Source organism: Cataglyphis hispanica, chromosome 18 (assembly GCF_021464435.1).
Source record: "Cataglyphis hispanica isolate Lineage 1 chromosome 18, ULB_Chis1_1.0, whole genome shotgun sequence".
Classification (NCBI taxonomy): domain Eukaryota; kingdom Metazoa; phylum Arthropoda; class Insecta; order Hymenoptera; family Formicidae; genus Cataglyphis; species Cataglyphis hispanica.
Genome location: NC_065971.1, coordinates 4,281,855 through 4,301,863, shown reverse-complemented (window position 1 = coordinate 4,301,863; position 20,009 = coordinate 4,281,855). Strand labels below are relative to the sequence as shown.

The 20,009-nt window shown below is 35.0% G+C and overlaps 1 protein-coding gene across 1 annotated transcript in view; it reads right to left on the bottom strand.

Moving 5' to 3' along the window:
* Window positions 1-325: 325 nt before the first annotated feature.
* LOC126856269 (LIM domain-containing protein A-like) overlaps window positions 326-20,009 on the bottom strand; it is a 47,531-nt gene continuing 27,847 nt past the window's right edge. The window contains exon 2 of the mRNA XM_050604648.1: window positions 326-1,803. Within this exon, the coding sequence (XP_050460605.1) occupies window positions 1,436-1,803 (368 nt within the window). The 3' untranslated portion in view covers window positions 326-1,435. The remainder of the gene's footprint in view (window positions 1,804-20,009) is intronic.

Genomic DNA, 20,009 nt, shown 5'->3' with positions numbered 1-20,009 from the left:
ATTACGTAAAACGCAATAAAATGTAAATTTTACTCCATTAAAGCGGTCCAAAGATAAATGACACGATTCTTGTGTGTATATAAATTTTCTTGCATTTTTAAATCTTACAAACGCCATTTGTACAGAATTCATTTTTGTAATAATGAATGCGTAAATTCCTTCGGCTTCTAATTAATTATGAAAGTCAATAATTTTATTTTGCAAGTTTCATCTACGTCATCAAGAAACAAATATCGTATATACAGGACATTGGGACATTGATAGGAGGATTGAAAAAAAGAAAAGACGATGTGAATTAAAGATGAAGAAGTTTACACACAAATAATTTCAATAATGTGTTTCTTCCATTTATTTAGCTTCGCTATACACTGTACTAAGTCGATTTATATACGCGCTCCTAATTTACTCTCACGCATCTCACACTATCACTTTACGAATCTCACCGTATGTAGATATACATCTTATATACTCGCGCCTAAATTTACTAACTAAACTCATAATCAGGTATATTGCAGTGTCCCATCTATATATGTTTACGATCGTTTTTTTTTTTTTATCCTAATCATGTATAACGACTCTATCATGTCTATACGTAATATTATCAAGGGAACGATGCATACGTATATACAGTATATGTACACAATGGCGCCACAGAATGCGTGGTTATTTATAATTTACGGAATAATATTTGCTTAATAATTTATTATCGACGGCTTTAATCGGCCTTCCTCGCACGGCCCGTTCTTCTGTTTTTTGTTTTTTTGTTTTTTTTGTTTTTTTCGCGAGATGATAATAAATACAATATGATACATCGCGTTTTCCGCGTTTCATAAAATTGCAGCAGATCATACACCTTCCATTTTTCAAGCCGATAAATTACGACATAAAATGCTACTTTTTTTTCAGTTCTAACAAGCACAACGAAAATTTCTATTGAAATTTATAATTTTTACTTTTATGGTTTCTTCTGCTACATAGTATTTACGATTTTGTCACTGCTTTGTACTATTGTAGAGAATATTTGCTTATCGAAAAATGCAATAACAGTGTAAATTATGTTAAAAGAAATAATTTTGAAGGTTTAATCGTAATATATTACTAAACAATGCTAAGTAAGTTCGAGAAGAGATGACTATTGTTAGATTTTATTCACACGTGTTTTTTTTTTTTTTTTTTCTTTTTAAGTAAGGATACTAAATTACGTCAAAGGATGAATCGCACATAAAAAAATCTATACAAAATTGACGCATAAAACAACAATTTTCGTATATGCCTTTCAGAAGTTAGTACGTCGTAACACGACATCGTATCACTGTTCGATCTTTCTTCACGATCGAAGTTATCATTATACGAGTAACTGTCCGTTATTCAATTCGTGTATCGAGTCCCGATTGCACACAGAAGATGGAGAAAGAGGAATTTTGCAAATCGATCTCTACGATTTCTCATCCATGGTGTTTGGCAATGGTCGTTTCTTTAGAATTCCCAGATCTTGCACATTCTCTAGAAAAGTCTTGTGATGTTGAGCGACCAAAAGTGGATTCACAGTCTGCACGTCCTTTTTAAGCTCCTCCATGTCCCTCTTGAGCTTTGCCCTTCTGTTTTGGAACCACGTGATCACTTGGGCATTGCTGAGACCCAGCTGAGCGGCAATCTCGTCCCTGTCGGCCGGACTCAAGTACTTCTGGTACAGAAATCTCTTCTCCAGCTCGAAGATCTGCTGATTCGTGAATGCGGTCCGACTCTTGCGCTTCTTTTTCGGTTGCTGGCGATTGTTGAACAGGTTCAAGTGATTAGCTTGTTCTGAAACATAAAAAATTAGACACGGTTAGTCGTGTCATGTATTTCCTTAACATGTAAATCATTGTGTATGCCAAATTTAAATTTTTCCTAATTTCGATCAATATGTGATTTTTGGCTGTTTTCAAAAGTTTCGATTCATGTAGCGCGAAAAATCGTTTATTTAAATCAATGCAAAATAATTGATTTTGGTTTTAAATTGACGTTATATAAAATGTCAATTTTTTGTAAAGGATATGACAAGAAGAGTTTTAGCGTTAAGAGGCAAGAGAGGAATAAGTTTTGGTACTAAAAATAATCAAAAGAGCGTTTTACATCCGAATATTATTTTTATAAACGATTTACATGATTTCTCGCGAAGGATTTCTCTGAAAGTAATTCTTCTCTCATGATAGCACTTATACTACATTACCGGTCATTACGCGCAGATAATGAATGAGCGAAGCGTAATGCGCAAGACCGCAAACGAAACATCGATTCAGCAGCAATTAAATCCTGCCGATAACAAGACCGTTCGTCTCAGCGAGCGGCTCTCTCAGAGAGAAATGCGATGCGATAATTAGCTACCGATATGTATAGATGTATTAAGATTTTATCGCTGACGTCGCCTAAGTAATTGCTCGCGGATGTTTACGCGGCGGAAAAATTATTCGCGTAAACGCGTTAGACGTAAAATATGATATGGAAAATATGGAAAAAAAAAAAAAACTATAGAAGAATTAATTGAACTATAAAGTCCTGCGTGTTTTCTCGCCACTTACTTAACGAACCGTTTGCGCAGTTAATTCTATTTGTGGGAATAAAATGGATGCGATAAAATTTATTTTCTACATTGCATGAATTTTCAAAGATGTTGGTAAATGCAGAATATATATGTAGCGATAATAGGGACAAGATAATTGCCAATTAATTCCACACGAGATTGCCAATAAGCAGCAACGCCGCATGCCGGTCAGAGATTAAAGAACACGCAGCTGTGCAGTAAATAACGGTGTTTTGGGAGCAGTTGTTTCTCTAACAAACAGGATTAACGATTATACATTTTCAATTTTTCTTTTACACATTACACATTTAATATATTAGAGTAAGACTTAAAAAAATATACATGAGACTCGTCTTTCTTACATATTTCAATATTAGTTGATATCAATTTTCCAAAAAAAATCTATCATATTAACTTCCATAAAAACGAGCGTAACTTTTAAAATATTGTGTGTACACAAATGTACAATATAAATACTAAAATTTCATAATCTCGTAGCGATAGAGAAAGCGGGACATGCAAAACGAATCGAAGTTTTTTTCAGGCGACCAAGTTGAAATTGTGGTTAGAGAATCATTTCTAAGGGTCTCTACAAATTAAACGTATTTTCGAGACGGGCTCTCCCCATAAAAGTATTACGCATTCGTTACGGTGCTCAGACGGAATTCCGAGAGCCATAACTATCGTAGTTATGCCAGTGATCTAGCTAAGATTGTAATTCAAAATGTTTCTCCTTCGCCTTTACATGGTATTAGAGTCTAAAGCAATTCGTGATTACAATAGATTGTATATAAATAATTCCATTTTGCAATATTACTCTGTCATTCGTATAACATTTACTTTTAAATAGAATATGCATTATTTAAATGACATTATTTAATTGATCATGTTCATATCTAGGCTATCTTTAAATGAAATACAAGAACTTAATGAAATAATTGAAGAATCGAGATTAAATTCTAGAGATAATGTCAAAATATCAGGCATATTCTAATTTTTTCTTTATCTATAAATAGGTTCTCTTGTGAGAATGGATTGCCATTTTAAGAGTTCCTAACTTCCACAGTCTCTTATCAAACTAGTTATCGCGAGCACATGTTATCGCGGTAATTTTCTTAAATCGGCCTGTTATTAGAAATTAATTGCCAGTTTAAAGAGCACCCAGTTAAAGTAATCATCTGCGTCATTGTATCTTATCGGACTCTGTACAATAATGGTGAACATATTGCAGCTTAGTTTTTAGAATACACGTGTTGTGCAGTATGATTCACCAAGTTTTAAAACACGGAAAATTGGATAATATATTTTCAATCTTTCTGTGAAAAATATACTTTCAGAACTATGATGCAATTTTTTATTCTTATATTAAATATTAATGTTAAAACTTGAAAAACATGTGATAAAAGTTAGATTAATTTCTATTAGCTTTAATGCACTATAGGTTTCCGAAATGATTTCTGCAAAAAAAAAAAACTTTATTTTGAGATAAATTAATTTATTTAAAAAATTTATAATATATTAATAATGACGTATGTAATGTTGTATTTTAAAGTACATTGTTGAATTGGAGAATTTCAAAATTGTTAAGCGATTAAATGTTTGAAAGTCCATTCGGCGATATAAAGCTCGACAAGAAAATTGCCGTATCGATTCTATCGGCTCACTAGCCGATATGCATTAATCGTTTGCCGGTGAAGCAGCTTAAAATAATCACCGCCGTCGTATCTCATTATGTGGATGACGCCGCGTAATACCGGTTCCCGTTTTACTTAATTTCTGGTTATGCTCGCGTTGACCCTTGAACGAGAAAAATATTATCAATTAACGTCATTAGCCAATAACCGGGGCGCCCTTGTGCATTTTTTATCTCGCATATTGTTTAGCGGAGAGTACGCGTGATGGTTTTCGCAATGGCGTTAGCCATTAGGAAATAATCGAATGGAATGACGAAAAAGCGAGGCGGGCGCGATGAGTCGTGGACAAAGTAGCCGAGGAGTCGCTCCAGGATCAAAGGCCGCCGCCATCGGTCACACCTGCGCAACCTGACCGTACAGTCCGCCTTAAAAATTCTCACCGGCGGATACAAGCAATGTCATGTATATATACATATATATGACTATCAGACACATCGCGCTTCTGGCAGGACAGTTTATCTTATTTAAATGCGTTAAGATCCGCATTCCTGCCTTACATTTTAATCCTATCAATTTCATTATTTGGAAATTTAAAAATTTTACGAATATACTTAGCGTCAAATATAAGTTGAAAATGTAGAGCGATAAATGTTTATACTTAATAATCATATGTTTCTCTTAATGAAAAGTTGACATTTATGTTTAGAGTAGAATATTAATAAAATTATAAATATTTCAAATAATACACGCCTGAAGAAATTAGGAATGTTAATTATAAATACGTTATTCATAATTTTATTACTCTCTATCGAGCACATTTTCAAGCTGTTTTGCTTGCGAAAACATCCGGTTCAATTGACGAAGGCACATAATTATTATATCAAAATAGAAAAAAATGCAGCTCTCTATGCGAGAAATAGATTGGTTACCACTAGAATGTAATCAGGTGTCTATCCAATATTCTATTTATCGATCAATCAATTCAAATATGTTTATGACTGAAATCGAAGTAGATAGATAAAAATATTAATACGTATATGAGAGAAAATTAATTTTCAATTTATGTACTTGAGGAAAATAAATAATTAAAAAGTTGAAGACCATCAAGCACTTTGTAATAAAGGCGAGGCTTTTGTAGAAGATATACTGATTCGATCATACACACATATTGCAAGTCAAGTCTTCATTTATGAAGGAAGAAAAAAGAAAGAAAACTATTGAAAAATCTATGTCCAAATTGTAATATTTCTATACTCTAATCTGATATACATATATGTTCATTTTCTATTAATCTATATACATTAATTGTAATTTTCCTCATGATTAATTTAATGATGTAATATCGAATTTGTATATTCTTCATCAGAATCATGATCTCATCTCACATTTATTTTCTTTCTGAATTCTGATAACAATTATTTTAGTTTTTAGTATTTAAAATCAGACCAAGATCTAACAATACGAATAAAATCGAAGCGAACGATTTTTGCATGACAAGGACATGGAGACACGACGATGAAACGGTAAACGAACAGACGTACGGACGGAAGAAGCGGTGCGCGTCGAGATATTAGTTTCTGCGGTCGGCTCTCCGCAGAGATTTAATTCGTTTGATGTTCACGAATTCGCCGCTTCGCCTATCTTTTCGCAACTCGCACATCTCCGCAATCTCTTTGTCTCTTTTTCCCTATAGCTTTCCAACAATCTTAATAGTCATCGTCGACTTTCTTTCCTAAGATTTTCTCAGTTTTTCAAGGCAAAAATTCTAAATCACTTATATGTGCATATACACCAGGATATATATATATATATATTTTTTTGGAATATTTAATATTTCATTAACAATATTCATAAAAGAAAATGCACGTTTCTTTTACTCTTCGAATTTTATTTTCTATTGAAATTAGTTGGCAATTTTTTTTAAATTATATATAATTTAAAATATTAGGAATTTAAAGTGTGACATATATATATTTACACATTGAGAAATTGTATAAAAATAAATTTCTGATAAAGAATAGCCGACGCGACCACCTGCCGTGCGTAAAAAAAAAGAAACTATCCGTGTACATCTACTCACAGATGGCGGCGAAATTCACTTGATTAATATGCTGACTTGGCCGAAAACTTGGTTTAATTACGCGAGCCGATATATTTTCGTATCTGTGCCTTTATCTTCTGCACTTAATTTAACAAACTGGTCTCATAATTAATCGCAATAATTAATAATAGATTGACTTTTCATCATTAAGTGATGTAATCCGTAAAGATTACACGAATTTTCAAAAAAGTAGGCTACATGGTTTAAGCTAAGTATATATATAAAACATATATATTTATTTATAAAATCATTTTATATATAAAATCTTTCTCTCTCTCTCTATCATGCTTTTATAAATTTATAAAGGCCAATGAAATATATAAAATTGTAAAATTTTAGAAAATGTGAGTGTTGTATTTAGATCTTTTTCATATCTGGAAAATTGTCATAATTATTAAAACAGCTAGACTTATGTAAAATAATATTGAAATAGTTGCCTACACAAAAATGTCTAACCAAAGTTTTTCTTTATTTCCACAATTTGGAATTGTCTTATAATTAATAAAATCCAAGACGTTTGTTATAATTACTGGGAATTATAATTAAATAACGAATATAGTAACTTAGGACGAATGAAGATAATGTATCGCGAAGGACATGTTAGAAATGCTTGAAACTTAATTTATTATGACGCGATGACAGAAAGCGACACAAGAGGAAAACGGCCTTAGAAGCAAACGATATAACGCGAAGCGACATGATATGTTTCACAAAGACTAACAAAACCGTTTTCGCAGCCATCTTGGTTACGCTCGAGCAGAATTCACTCGAGTAGAATAGTGACGGAGTTAAGAGGCGCGACAATCTTAAAACAATCTAACTGGCATTTCGTCGACAACAGTTTCTTGTTAGCTAAATTTTACGGTCAAACTGGAAGCGATGTAGGAAGAAAAAATCCTTATTGCCGTTAACGAGTTGCACTTTTGTCATATTTATTTTATTATATTAGTATTATGTTTGACATCCGCAATGCTCAAGTCAGCTGACAATTTAAGATCTAGGATTTTTATTTAGATCTTACTTGCTTATGATTTAAAAACAGTTTAATTATATTTAGAGATTTTCATTATAAAAATTTCTCTTTCCAATTTACTAATAGAATCTTCTGATAATAATTATATGATTCGAAAGCAATACGTTGCGATTAGAGTAATCCTTTTTATTCTATGACTTAGAAGCGGAAAAAAAAAATAATATTGTTACATATTGCAATATCACAGCATTAATCTTATTTCCAAGTTATCGTATAATTATTCTTAATTATTCCACTCTTTGGAGATTTATTATTCTACACAGTTCTTGCAGAGATAAATATTAGATTCTTGCGAGTATTTCCTCACTCCGTTACAGCATCGGCAAATATCCATAAGCGGTATTTTAAGGTTGCAAAGTGTAGCAATGCTACTAGATAAGAAATGGATCGGGTGATTTAACGCGAATGTAAATCGCTCGATAGCTCGAAGCGCGTACGTTTCGGTTCGCCATGACGTGTCTTCCCGGCAATTTAATGCTATCGCGGTAAAAGAAAAGATGGAAATAGGTTAACGACCGTATGTACGATGCATCACTCGAATCCCTCGTAAGTATATTAGTGGCGTAACAGGTTTCTCGTAACGTTTCTTGCCATTGTGGATAACCAGTCTCTCGAGATATTTGATGTCTTTATCGATGTGCGCAACAGCAAGTAAAAAATCAAGTCGTTACACTGTCTTAGGCGTGCTTTTAACGGTACTCCTACACTTTGCGTTTTTTTTTTTTTACAAGCATCACGCCAGCGGCAACCTTTTGTGCCGTCATTGTGCGATGAAATACAATTCTCTAGTTTTTTATCGGATAATTTCATTTCTTTAAATGTTTTAATACCTTCGATGCTTCGTTTATACGCGTTCGGAACATCCAATGAATGAACGGTATTTTTTTGAAATCTATATGACAATTAATTGTTTAAGAAGTTTTTCTTTCTAATTAATAATAGAAGATACAATTCTCCGGTTTTTTATCGCAGACTTTTTTTTTAATATTTTAATATCCTTGATATTTCGCGCGTTTATATATGCTTGCGTTCGGAACATCCAAGAAATAATGCGTGTTTTTCTGAAATTGATAGGATCTAAATAATTGTTTAAAAAACCTTTCTAATTAATAATAGAAGAAACAAAACAAGTAATTGGATAATCACACAAATTTTAAGATTACTTTTTTGTTTTTATAATTATATAAGAATTGAAAGCTAAATTTTTGATAAAACGATTCTCGAAAAATTATATTTTTTTTTTTATGCGTAAAAATCAACAAATATTATATATTATCCAACTCTGATAGAGTACTATTGGCCTGATTTTCGGAATCGTAATAATCAACGACAATCACCCAGTGCAACTTATTGCAATAAAAAAAAAAAAAAATTAAATATGCTTCAATCGAATACGTAGACAGTACTTGGAACCGTGTAAATTTCTAAATAAGAGAGAGAGAGAGAGAGAGAGAGAGAAAGAACGTTATTCAAAATTATCTCATTTAAAGAATTATTAAAAATTCTTATTTTAAATAATAAATAAAAAATAAATTCTTATTTTAAATCATCTCATGTATATCAATATTTATAAAAAGAAAATTTCGTAGCTTGATCGCGTGTATCGGCGTGTTAAAGTAGGAAATGTCAGTCTCGCAACTGTTCTCGGAGATAGGATCGCGAAATAATGTAAACGGCGAGACAAACTATTGCTCGTGCCACACGTCCCGCGGTATTTCGCTAATAAGTCGTCCGCCCGCTACAAGATAGCATTCGAAGAATATATACGAAGAGACACGCAAAAAGAGGCGGGACTGCGACACCGTGGAGCAATTTGGAAGTGTCTTCTGTCGGTCGACGGTCATTTGTCTCCCGACAGCATCTCCGGGAGTCTCTCTTCTCCCTGCTATCGCCCCTCTCCGGCTCGCCCTCTTTCTCTCTCTCTCTCTCTCTCTCCTGCTTCTGCCTCGGCTTACTACCCCGGCTCTTAACCCGAGGGGCTTTGCCCACATGTCAACGATATATTTTCTGCCGGCCCACAAATCGTTTAGCGGGTAATTTTGAAATTGGAACACTTATTTAGTCGTTTAGACCCAAGGGCATAACCGCAGCCCCGAGTTCGAGATTTATCGTTTGATTTTTCGCCGGTTTGTAAACGCGACCTGCCACTCTCGCTTTCCTGCTCTTTCTTTCCCAACTTATGTCCTTGTGCCAAAGTGCAAGCGACAAAATTATGACGCCGTTTATCTTGCGATTTCTTATTGCGCTATTCGAGAGAGATGGGGTCGTTAATCTGAGATCGATAAGTCGCCGTTTCTAACAATCGATTAAAAAGAGCCCTGAACACACATCTGTCTAGAAATATATCTGTGACGTTTCGAGTAAAAATTTATATATATATATTCTTATTGTTCTGAAAATATCTTTAACTTCGAAAATATATATTCTGTTTTATATAGGTATTATTTTATTCTTTGAAATATCCAGAAGACAAAGAGACATTATAAAGATTAAGATTAAATCTTTATAAAAGTATATGTTCAACAAACATTTTACTCTCCAGATGATTTTAAAAAATTAAAGAATTAAAATTAAAATTAAATATATGAATATTAAATTAAAATTAAGATTAAATAATTTAAAAAAAAAACTAATTAAACAATTTTTTTTTTATTTTTTGATTTCATATATAAATATGATAGTTCTATATTTTTGTATACTGAAAAAAATTGTTTTTAAACAAGATATTAAAAAGAGACATGCAAATATATTGACTGCCTTCGTTGAGAGAAAAACTATATCCATTTCTAAGTTAATCGCTTGCGGAGTACATCGAAACCGCCTCGGCCGATTAGCTATCGAAGCATAACGGATGTTGTGTTTAACGATTCGTCATTTAACGAAGAAACTATAAGTGCGAGAGGCTCGTTTCCGCGTAGAGCGTAAAATACGATAACTCGACTGCTACATAAGGAGATCCCCTCGGGAATACGATGTGTCAGCGCACGCTACGGCTAACCTCATAAAGTTTCGTACTGAAAGAGAGAGAGAGAGAGAGGGGGGGGAGGGAGAGGGAGGGAGGGAGTGAGACAGGGCGTGGAGTGAAAAAAATGCTTAGTGGCTTCTAATTGAAGAAGTGACGACGCCGTAACTAATGACCGGGAGACGACATCCTTTGTCAGTAGTCGCGACGAGATGTTCGTCCTTCCACGCGGGCCATTTAAGTACTTGGAAGAAAAGTCACTTTCTCGGATCGGCGACAAATTTCTCTTCCATTCGTCGCGGTTTCCAGAACTCAAAACGCAAACACACACACACACACACACACCGGTTTTATTTCGATACAAGGAATGCATTACGCGAGCTTTATTATTACAGAGAATAATTCTATCACTAGAGAACGAATATACAAAACGATTACGTATCTCATTTCAATTGTAATGAAAGCCACACGCATATATGTATCACGCGTTTTAATCTTTTTTTTTTTTCTTTATTCATGAATTATAATATTAAAACGTTTATATGTAAGAATGTTTTTTGAAAATTTTTTAAATCTTTCTTTTAATAAAATATCTCATGTAAAAAGTGTGAAGAAAAATTTATGTCTATAAGCAATTTAATTGGTTTTTTTTACCATTTTATTATATATTATTACATTCTATCATTTAAATGCGGAGAATATGGAAATTCTCATTTTATACGATAGCACTGTAACTAGCAAACAACATAGTAGAATCGCCAATTCACATTGTCTGTCTGCTTAAACTGTTTGAAATAGTACTTTAGATATCTCATATGCAAGACTATAGCTGTTTATACATAAGATTTGCTTCGCATTAGTTTAAATTGAAAAATAGCAGCACGGTGTAAAGTTTAATGCCATAAAGTTTTGCGCGAAACGACATTTGTAAAGGGCGATCCTTCGAATTTCAAGAACACGTAACACGCGACGTAATGTCATTTTGAGATGTCTCTTTTGCATCTCTCGAAATAACAGCGGCTTCAAGGATCGTTTGACCGCGGGCTCTCTGATCCTATTAGCTCAGACTTCTTTCTCAGATTTTCATCTTTCTCGCTACGCGTATCTCTATCTCCCTCGTCTCCGTGTACACGTCTCATTCGTAACCCCTTTAGCGTCTCTCGTGTCTATTTCCGGCGCCTGTGGTCCTTTATTCGCTTTTAGCGGCTTTGAAACCGTTGAAAAACAGGCGGTCGATTCACGTGCCGCTGATTAGCGTAATTACGAGAGAAATTCTTTAGCCCGACCAGATTGTCCCTTTTTTTTCCTCGAGGCTCTTAAGAGACTTGGAGATCTTCTGTAATTAGTCTTATTACCATTACAGATACGATTCTATATTTTCATCACGTATTTTCATCAACGCTCATTGCTATTTTCCTCCCCCTTTTGAATTTTATTTCGCATACAGATCGTCTTCATATAAATATGTAATGAAAAGATCAACTTTATATTTAATATAAATCTTATTAGAGAGAGATAATTACATTGTCATATTTGCTTTATATATTTTAAAGACATACTTTTTACAATATTCTCCTTGAATTTTTAACTATTAAATAATATTTAATAAAAACTGAAAAAGATTATGATTAATTATTGTTTTTATTTATAAGGATTGTTATTGTTTTTTTTTTTTTAATAGATTAAATGTATAGTAAGAATTTAGATCAATATGCTCGAAAAATATTCCAAAGGAGGGCCGAATTTATGTAAGAGATCGCGTGTTTCGGATACGTTCTTTTAGGCGAGTCAGAATTCGGATAGAGAATGTCGCACAAAGTACAGGCAAAGTTATGTTAAGGTGAGTCGAGTAGAGGTAGCGACACGTCCGGTAATTTCGTAATAAATGATAAGCGCCGCTTTGATCAGGTAGACACGCGCTGGAACGATATAGGGTATATCAGATATATCTCAAAATATTTTAGAGAGAGAGAGAGAAAAGTTATAGATAAAGACAGAGAAAGAAAGAAAGGAGGGAAAATAAAATTTATATAAAACTGCATGTAAAATAATCTCTCGGATGGATGAACAAATTGAATTAACATAAAAATACGTTTAAATATTCCCAGGAGTTCTCCTTCTAATTATAAGACATAATAGAACATTAATTATCACTGCATACGCAATCAAAATGTTTATTTTATTACTTTCGTATCGTATATACGTGAATGTGATCTAGGAAGATCACACTCTCTTTATAAAATTAAAATGTTTCGGATGCTCAACGTAAACATATACTTTAAATACGCCTTATACGCGGCAAAGGGTCGCCTTGGTAAATCCACATCACAGGGGTGAATAAGTCAGCTCGTAAGTCCGAGCGAGGAAGACGAAGGAGAAGCAACTGTTCGCGTCTTCATCAACGACACCGAGGTGGGGGACCACCCATCAGGAGCAATATCGTTTCATCAGCCGCTAATATCACCGCTTCGAGTGGTTCAACACCTTATAACGCCAGGTGGGACGTTAGTGGCGCCGCAGGAAGTCCTAATGAAGACAAATCTCACCCAAAATGGCGGCCGAACTTATTTCCTGCTCCGCCTCCTTCTCTCTCCGTCTATTCCTCTCCGTCTTGCTGCCTTTTCATCGCGCGGCTCCCTTTTTACCTCGCGAATCAATTTGGCAGCGGCACTTTTACATTTTCCCGCGAGCGCGCGCGATTGAGATAAGAAGGGTCTACGAATTAAAACGACCGTTGTAATCAATTGAAGAATCTTAAATGTACTTGCGAACTGTGAGCAAGTGTGCATACATTTGCTTCTGTAAAGATTATTTTGAGAAAAATTTAATTTATTTTATAATCTCTCTCTATTAGTTTTTTTTTACACGTTTTACCTTTTTCTTAGTATCTTAAGTAAGTTAGTTTAATTGACGAGATATTGATAATTATTTTAAAAATGTCAGTCTATTTTTATATTATATTTTATCGTTAAACAATGTCATACTAACATCGATTACCAAAAATATTCATCGTATTCTTCGAGTTTTAAAGAATCTGCAGTTTTCCAAATAAATTTGGAGGACAAATGATGGAAAATCGATAAAAGCTGCTGAATTTTATTTAGGCAACAGAAAATACATTTTTATTTCGTAGCCTGTCATTAGTCGATGCCGGTAGCAAGTTACATATGGCGAGAAACTTTTCGCAATTATATTACCGAGCACATTTGCATATGTAAGCAAGATTATACACGCTTCGGAGACGATAGTTGCTGGATCGACGCTATAAAGCTCCCTGGTTATCGATCGCACGACCATCGTGTTACAGGCGGTACGGAAATAACGACACGAGGTGAAAAATCATAGGTGCCTTCGATCCGAATGACTGTTACGGATCACTGTCTGGATATATCAAATTTACGTCACATATTTGCATTGTAAAGACCGCGATGAGACACGTCGCGTTGCGAAATGATATAGTCCAGTGTAAATTCTTACAAAATGTGAGCATTTTTTTTTTTTATATATAAATTGATTTCTCCTTTGTGATAAAATTCGCTGGAATAAAGCTCGTTTGACACATCTTTATGAAGTAAAACTCATTTCAAACGCGTTTCAGATGTATATTTAACTGACTTGTAAAAAATATAAATTAGAGAAACGGAAAATATATGCGTGTCCAAACATTCTCGGATATCTACTCTCCTTGCGGACCACACATGTCCACCCGGAAATAGTTTCAATTCCCTTGAGTGTAATATTGCGACAGAACATGTAGGCTCGTAAGCGTCGAATATCATTGCTCACCGTAACGGGATGGTGTTTGTTGAAAAATAATTTGACTCAACGTGTCCTTTTTCAGACTACAGTTAATAACGTCAGGATATCCCGGCAATTTGTCTCAGATCATGTCACATTCTTACAGACATCAATTTCTATCAACACATTTCATTCATTATGTAATTTAAATTTTCCATCTGTAAGGTTTTTTTATACATTCATAAACGCGAGATTTTTTTAATTGAATTTTACACTTTAAATATATGCTGGTCACACCTTATCTTTCGCGATATTTTTTATTCTAATAATATTCGATATAGAATATTTCAGTCTGCCTTTATTTAAAAAAAAAATAGCGCTAAAGTTTTTGTTATCCAGAGAGAGAGAGAGTTTCGCATATTTCCATTTGGAAAAGTGTCTGTATTGTTGTTTATAATCGATATCATACCTCAGAGATGCGATTAACTGATTAGGTTTACAATATACGAATAAAGGCAAAGATGGGACGACGGGGGCGGAAATTCTTTATGGAAAATCTGTACGGCCATTTTTGTCATAGCGGTGAACAGAGCAGATAAGCAGAAGCGTCTCCTGTGGTGAACGAGGCTTCTGCTTCGAATCAAGGACAGATACTCGCATGGGCGGCACGTTTGAGGACTTATCTCGAGTTCTGGTCTCGTGTTGCTTCTCTTATAGGCTCGCCGATGCCGTTAGCCCGCTCGCCACGGGGCGACCTCCATTCACGCGTCCAATTTAGACGTCAATGATGCAAATAAAGCATCGCGAGCTGCTCGATCGAACGATCTAGCCGGTGCGTGCGCGATCATTAACGATCTTTAATCGTAGTCATCTCCATTTTTTTTCAGCGCTAACGAGATTTGATGGAACACTTTCATTTGAATCGAAGCGATCGCGCGAATTTTTAATTGCAAAAACGCTACGCGAATGTATTTTAAACACGGAATTTTGAAACGTCGTTCAGTTTTATCGAGAATGCTGAGAGCGCAAATATGTATATAAAGGAAGAATATTTTTATGAATATAAAGAAAGTCGGAATTATTTCAAACTTCTTAATTTGCATTTTTTTTTTCTTTTTTTTTTTTTTTTTAATGTAGAAAGTTGTTATCACAAAAATAAATTGTTAATTATATTTTTATAGATTTAAATCTCTGAGATATAATTTGATCTTCAATTAGAAACAACGCTCAATTGAAACTTATTCCTCACATTGCGAATTACTAGTAGTCTGCCAAATTTGTGTCGACAACTATATCAACCTAATCGCTCCGGAATATCTGTACATTTCAGAAGACATCAAGAAGACCTAATAGACGTCAAAGTAGACATTTAACGAACTCGTGCTCCATACTAATGTCACACGATTGCGATCTGTTGGAAAGAAAATTACAGATCGAAATGTTGGGCCATGCCGAAGAGCGCGTATTGGCGATGTGGTTAGTTGGCGATGCCAAATGCTGGATCTATTCCAAACGTTAAATGTGTCATCGCCTCGTTACTCGACGACGATGTCTCTTCGGTTATTTACTTAATATCGTCGCGGCGCGTGACGCGTCGCTTCGTGACAAATCTAATTAGACGCGAAAGACGCTTCGTGTTAAACGCAATTCCGCCGAAACGCATAAAACGCTAACGAACGCTGGCAAAAAAGCTTCACGGTACTTTATAATATTCTTTTTTTTTTACATTGCTCTCATTGCGACCGGAAAGACTTTGCGCGCCTAGATAACGAGTTAAAAACTGCGACCCAAATGACGCGAATCACGCACGCGCTAATCAAGCCGGCGTTGATTACCGGCATGAGGATTCGGTAATGAGGATTCGCGCGGATTTGCGACTCGCGACAAAGGAACAAGGAAATCTTTTATCAGCGTGTCGCATTAGTGTCGTCGGTGGTAGTTTCATGCCGGGTGTTGGCGGTGTTCCAGTGCTAAAGGAGTTATTACCTAATCACCCATACCGCTTTATGCATACTTACATGTCGTATTCTCTGTCATCTGCTTCTTCGTGGTTAACGCGAGAGGAGAAATAGAGAAAGATAAATGCGCCACGCGAAATAGAACGATAGCAGCTTCGAAATAGACTAATAAGAGGAATCTCTCTCTCTCTCTCTCTCTCGTCTCGTGTTTTGGCTTATAATGAATCTGAATACTTTATCTACTGCTAAAATATATCATTCTTAAACAAAGAGAGAGAAACTGAGCTCGCATCATCCTTTTTGCTTGATTAGACAAATCTTTGCGCGTCGCATTTGTAGTAATTAGATAAAAGTCCTGAGAAATTTAGAAAGGAAGTAGAACTCTTTCGATAATAATTCTCTACCCGCGGCGAAATATTTAAAAAATCATGTCTCATGCAGGCGGGCATTAATAGTTTCGCTCGGCTTACATGTTTTACATGTGTAAGGATGCCACGAATTCCGCGCCTTTAATACGCGGGTGTATCCCATATTTCATAGCTATCCCCGCGGTCGCCATTAATCGTGCAGTTTTAAATTAAAATGGTTGAAAACAAACGAAAATTATAAAGGCCGACCTTACTACTCGCGGCTTGCAAATTCGAGCTTTACGAGCAAAAAAGATCGCGCGCGCGCGTGTTGTGCCGTAAAAAGGGATGCGCATCTACAAGAATCGCTTTTTACGCTTTTCCGCACGCGTGTATTTCACACAAGCACCAAGTTTCAACTAACATTCCACGCAAGCCCGGAGGAATGAAGTCGTTCGCACCCTTCTGGCCATCCCGTCGCCATGACGAGAGATTTGTGTAGAGCCGACGCGGAAAATATTCTCGTCTTACCGGGGATGGGAAGCGGCGGGTGAGAGCCGTCAGCGACGAAAAATATAGAACATCATTTTGGTGAACAAATTGCCGCGTGCCTCGAAAAATAACTCGTTCGATATATGGTGAACTCTCGCAGGATTTACATTTTTTTCCGAGGAAAAGATAATTGACATCTGTTTATACAGAGATATACATTGTTTCTTTATAAATTTGATACATATTAATAGCCATTATTCAGATTTCATTTTTTTTTTTTAAATCGTTTAATGTTCTGAGAAGAGTACAAAAATATTCAAAAAATATTCTAAGAGAAAAACATATAATTATACACGTATTAATTATTATGGAGCTTCTTGCATATTTAATATTACTTAAGTAACTAAATATTAAAAGGAAGAAATTCTTCTTATTGTTAGAATAAGATATTTGCATGTGTCATTGTTGACTTCGAGCGCACTTAAATTGGACACGCGCGTCCAGTGCATGACGAGTCGCAATACGATCATTCTGGTGGAAATAGACACCTGCTAACGTCCATTAGGACATTTTCTCCGGTGCATTTTTGAAGGCGTGAACGGAGCTCAATCGGTCGGAAGGATGGGGACACGATTGTCGTTGTTTTGATGCACTTTCGCTCGGTTAATCATGTTCCGCGTAGTCAACTCGTAATGAGATTAAGCCTCGTACGCTTTCTGTAATTAACTCCGAGAGCAAATTGCGAGGAATTGATTCTTTCGATTGCGGGCAACGGTACGGGAATTTTCTCAAAGATTACTAAAAATCGAGAGATTCTAATTAAATTCGATATAATTTGATACATCGAAATTATGACAGCTTTACTACTTTGGTTGGCCTTTTTTTTTTATGCAATTGCCTACATAAAAAATTACGCTTTGTGAACTCATTATTTATTTGAGATAAAGTTAATTTTAAAGTAATTTTGATTTCTTTACAACATTATTTCATCAACGATAGGTGAACTGTATTTTTGATCACCAAAACGAAAATAATAATGTAATTACGAATATTTATTAATACGAATTCTTGCAAATAATACGAATTATTATATTCCAAAACTTGCCGCGTGACATAGTTTTTTTTTTTTTTTTTAGCTTTTCTGTTCTATATTTTACTTTTATATATTTTACATTTTTATACATATCTATTCTATAAAGATAACGCAGACAACAAATATATATAGATAGTCCAATGCCAGTTTTTCCATTTACGACTTGCCTTTGATATTTTATGCAGTAATAAAAATCCTGATACATAATTACGAGTTTTTGCAATGATATTTATTGTACAGATAACAATTCAGCGATCGTCAACATGTTGTTGTTTTTCCTTAAACGTCTTAAACATGTGTTTAAATTAAACATTTTGTAACAATTTTTCAATAATATAACTTACGAGTATTGTTTAGAATAACATTTCATTTATTGTTTATCTAAGCCTTAAACATAGACATTCGAGATTCATCAGAAATATATTCTAATTGTTTAAAAACAAAGGCTGCCAACGCTTTCCGGTTTGCGACATATATCCCGTGTCGCGATTAGACGCGGACGATTTTTAAAGGCGCAGTGTATTCAGTCGGCCAAGCGTTTTCGCGGCGGACATCTGCTTCCTCGTCGTCGAACATCCAATTACGGGATCGGGATTTAATCTACTGGAAAGACCGGGACGCGTTAAGGCGAGAGCAAAATCGGTTTAGCCACGGTATGCACAGGTGGTGACGTTTGACACGGCGCGATACACCCGTACGAGTCTTCACGCGGCGCGTGCGATTATCCTCCTTATAATCGACGAAATTGATTGATCGAAGGATTCGTATCATAATAGATTGGTGATTCAGTTGGTGCGCAAAGATGATCCCTTGAGCTTCCCAGCCGCCATCGGCCTTTTCATCGGCGTAGAATGTCTTCCCGAGTATATACAATAGATACTATTCTTTGGTAAAATTAAGTTAACATTATTTTGTTAGCGATGTTTAAAAGATTTAGAGACAGAGACAAGAAGAATATGTAAATTAAATTTATATGCAACTTATATAATTTACTTTTTGATATAAAATTACTCTTTCTCTCTTATTATATCATAATTTTATTTCGTAAATATTTCTTGACAAACGATATCGGTAATAAATTGTTGATAATTTCTTTCGAAGCTCGCGAGACACTTGCTTGCTTGTGAGAATTAATTTGAAGCGCAATAATGAAACAATGCGTTAGCAATAATGAGGAAGACGATGCCGACGATGGCTCCAATTTAACGCCACGTTGGCGCGATGCAACGCATAAGTGCGTGCATGTATCCCGCGGAATTGATCGTCTAGATGATCCTTCTAACAGCGACGCATCGTGATATTACGTCAGCTATTGTGCGGCGAATGCACCGTTAATGCGCTCACGCGGGAGCGTCTGCTCTCTTCGTCCAGGAGAGAGAGAGAGAGAGAGAGAGAGATGCAGTAAAGATTCTCGTAAAGCAGCGGACACCGTCTGCGAGCCCATTCGTCGAACTCTTATCCAGAAAAAGTGAAAAGGAAATTCACTTGTCAAAATGTATAACGTACAGTTCTCTTAAGATGTTATATGTGTTATAAATACATCTGATGTATATATGTCATTGATATAAATGCGCTTGTTGAAACACAAGGCAGCTACTTTTTCCTGTGTGTTATTTGACCGTCACTATTTAACACCGCTCGTAAAAATCGAAAATTTATCTCGTCACGTAAACTTTATCAAGCGCTTAGTTTGCCTTCGCGTAAAGTACATAAAATGTGTTAAGAAATATCGAAATAAATTTCTTCGAAAAAAAACCGCGCCATTTCCTTGTTATTAAAACACTTCTATGATTCTATACAAATATCTGATGGCATATAAATTGTGCGTTATCGCGTTTTTAAATAAATATCTTCATATATAATATATTATAATAAATAAACTTTTAAAAAAGACAACATTTCAAAACTGAAGAGACATTAAATTAAGACTTTTTTCAAGACTATATTTTTAGAATTTGCGAAGAAATATTTTTTTGAAATGTTTCTAAAGTTTGAACGAAAATTTATTTCTCTCTCTCTCCTTCTTTTAAAAAAAATTGGACACATACTTGCAATGCTACATGGCTGGCTTTCGCCTAGTCCAGTCAT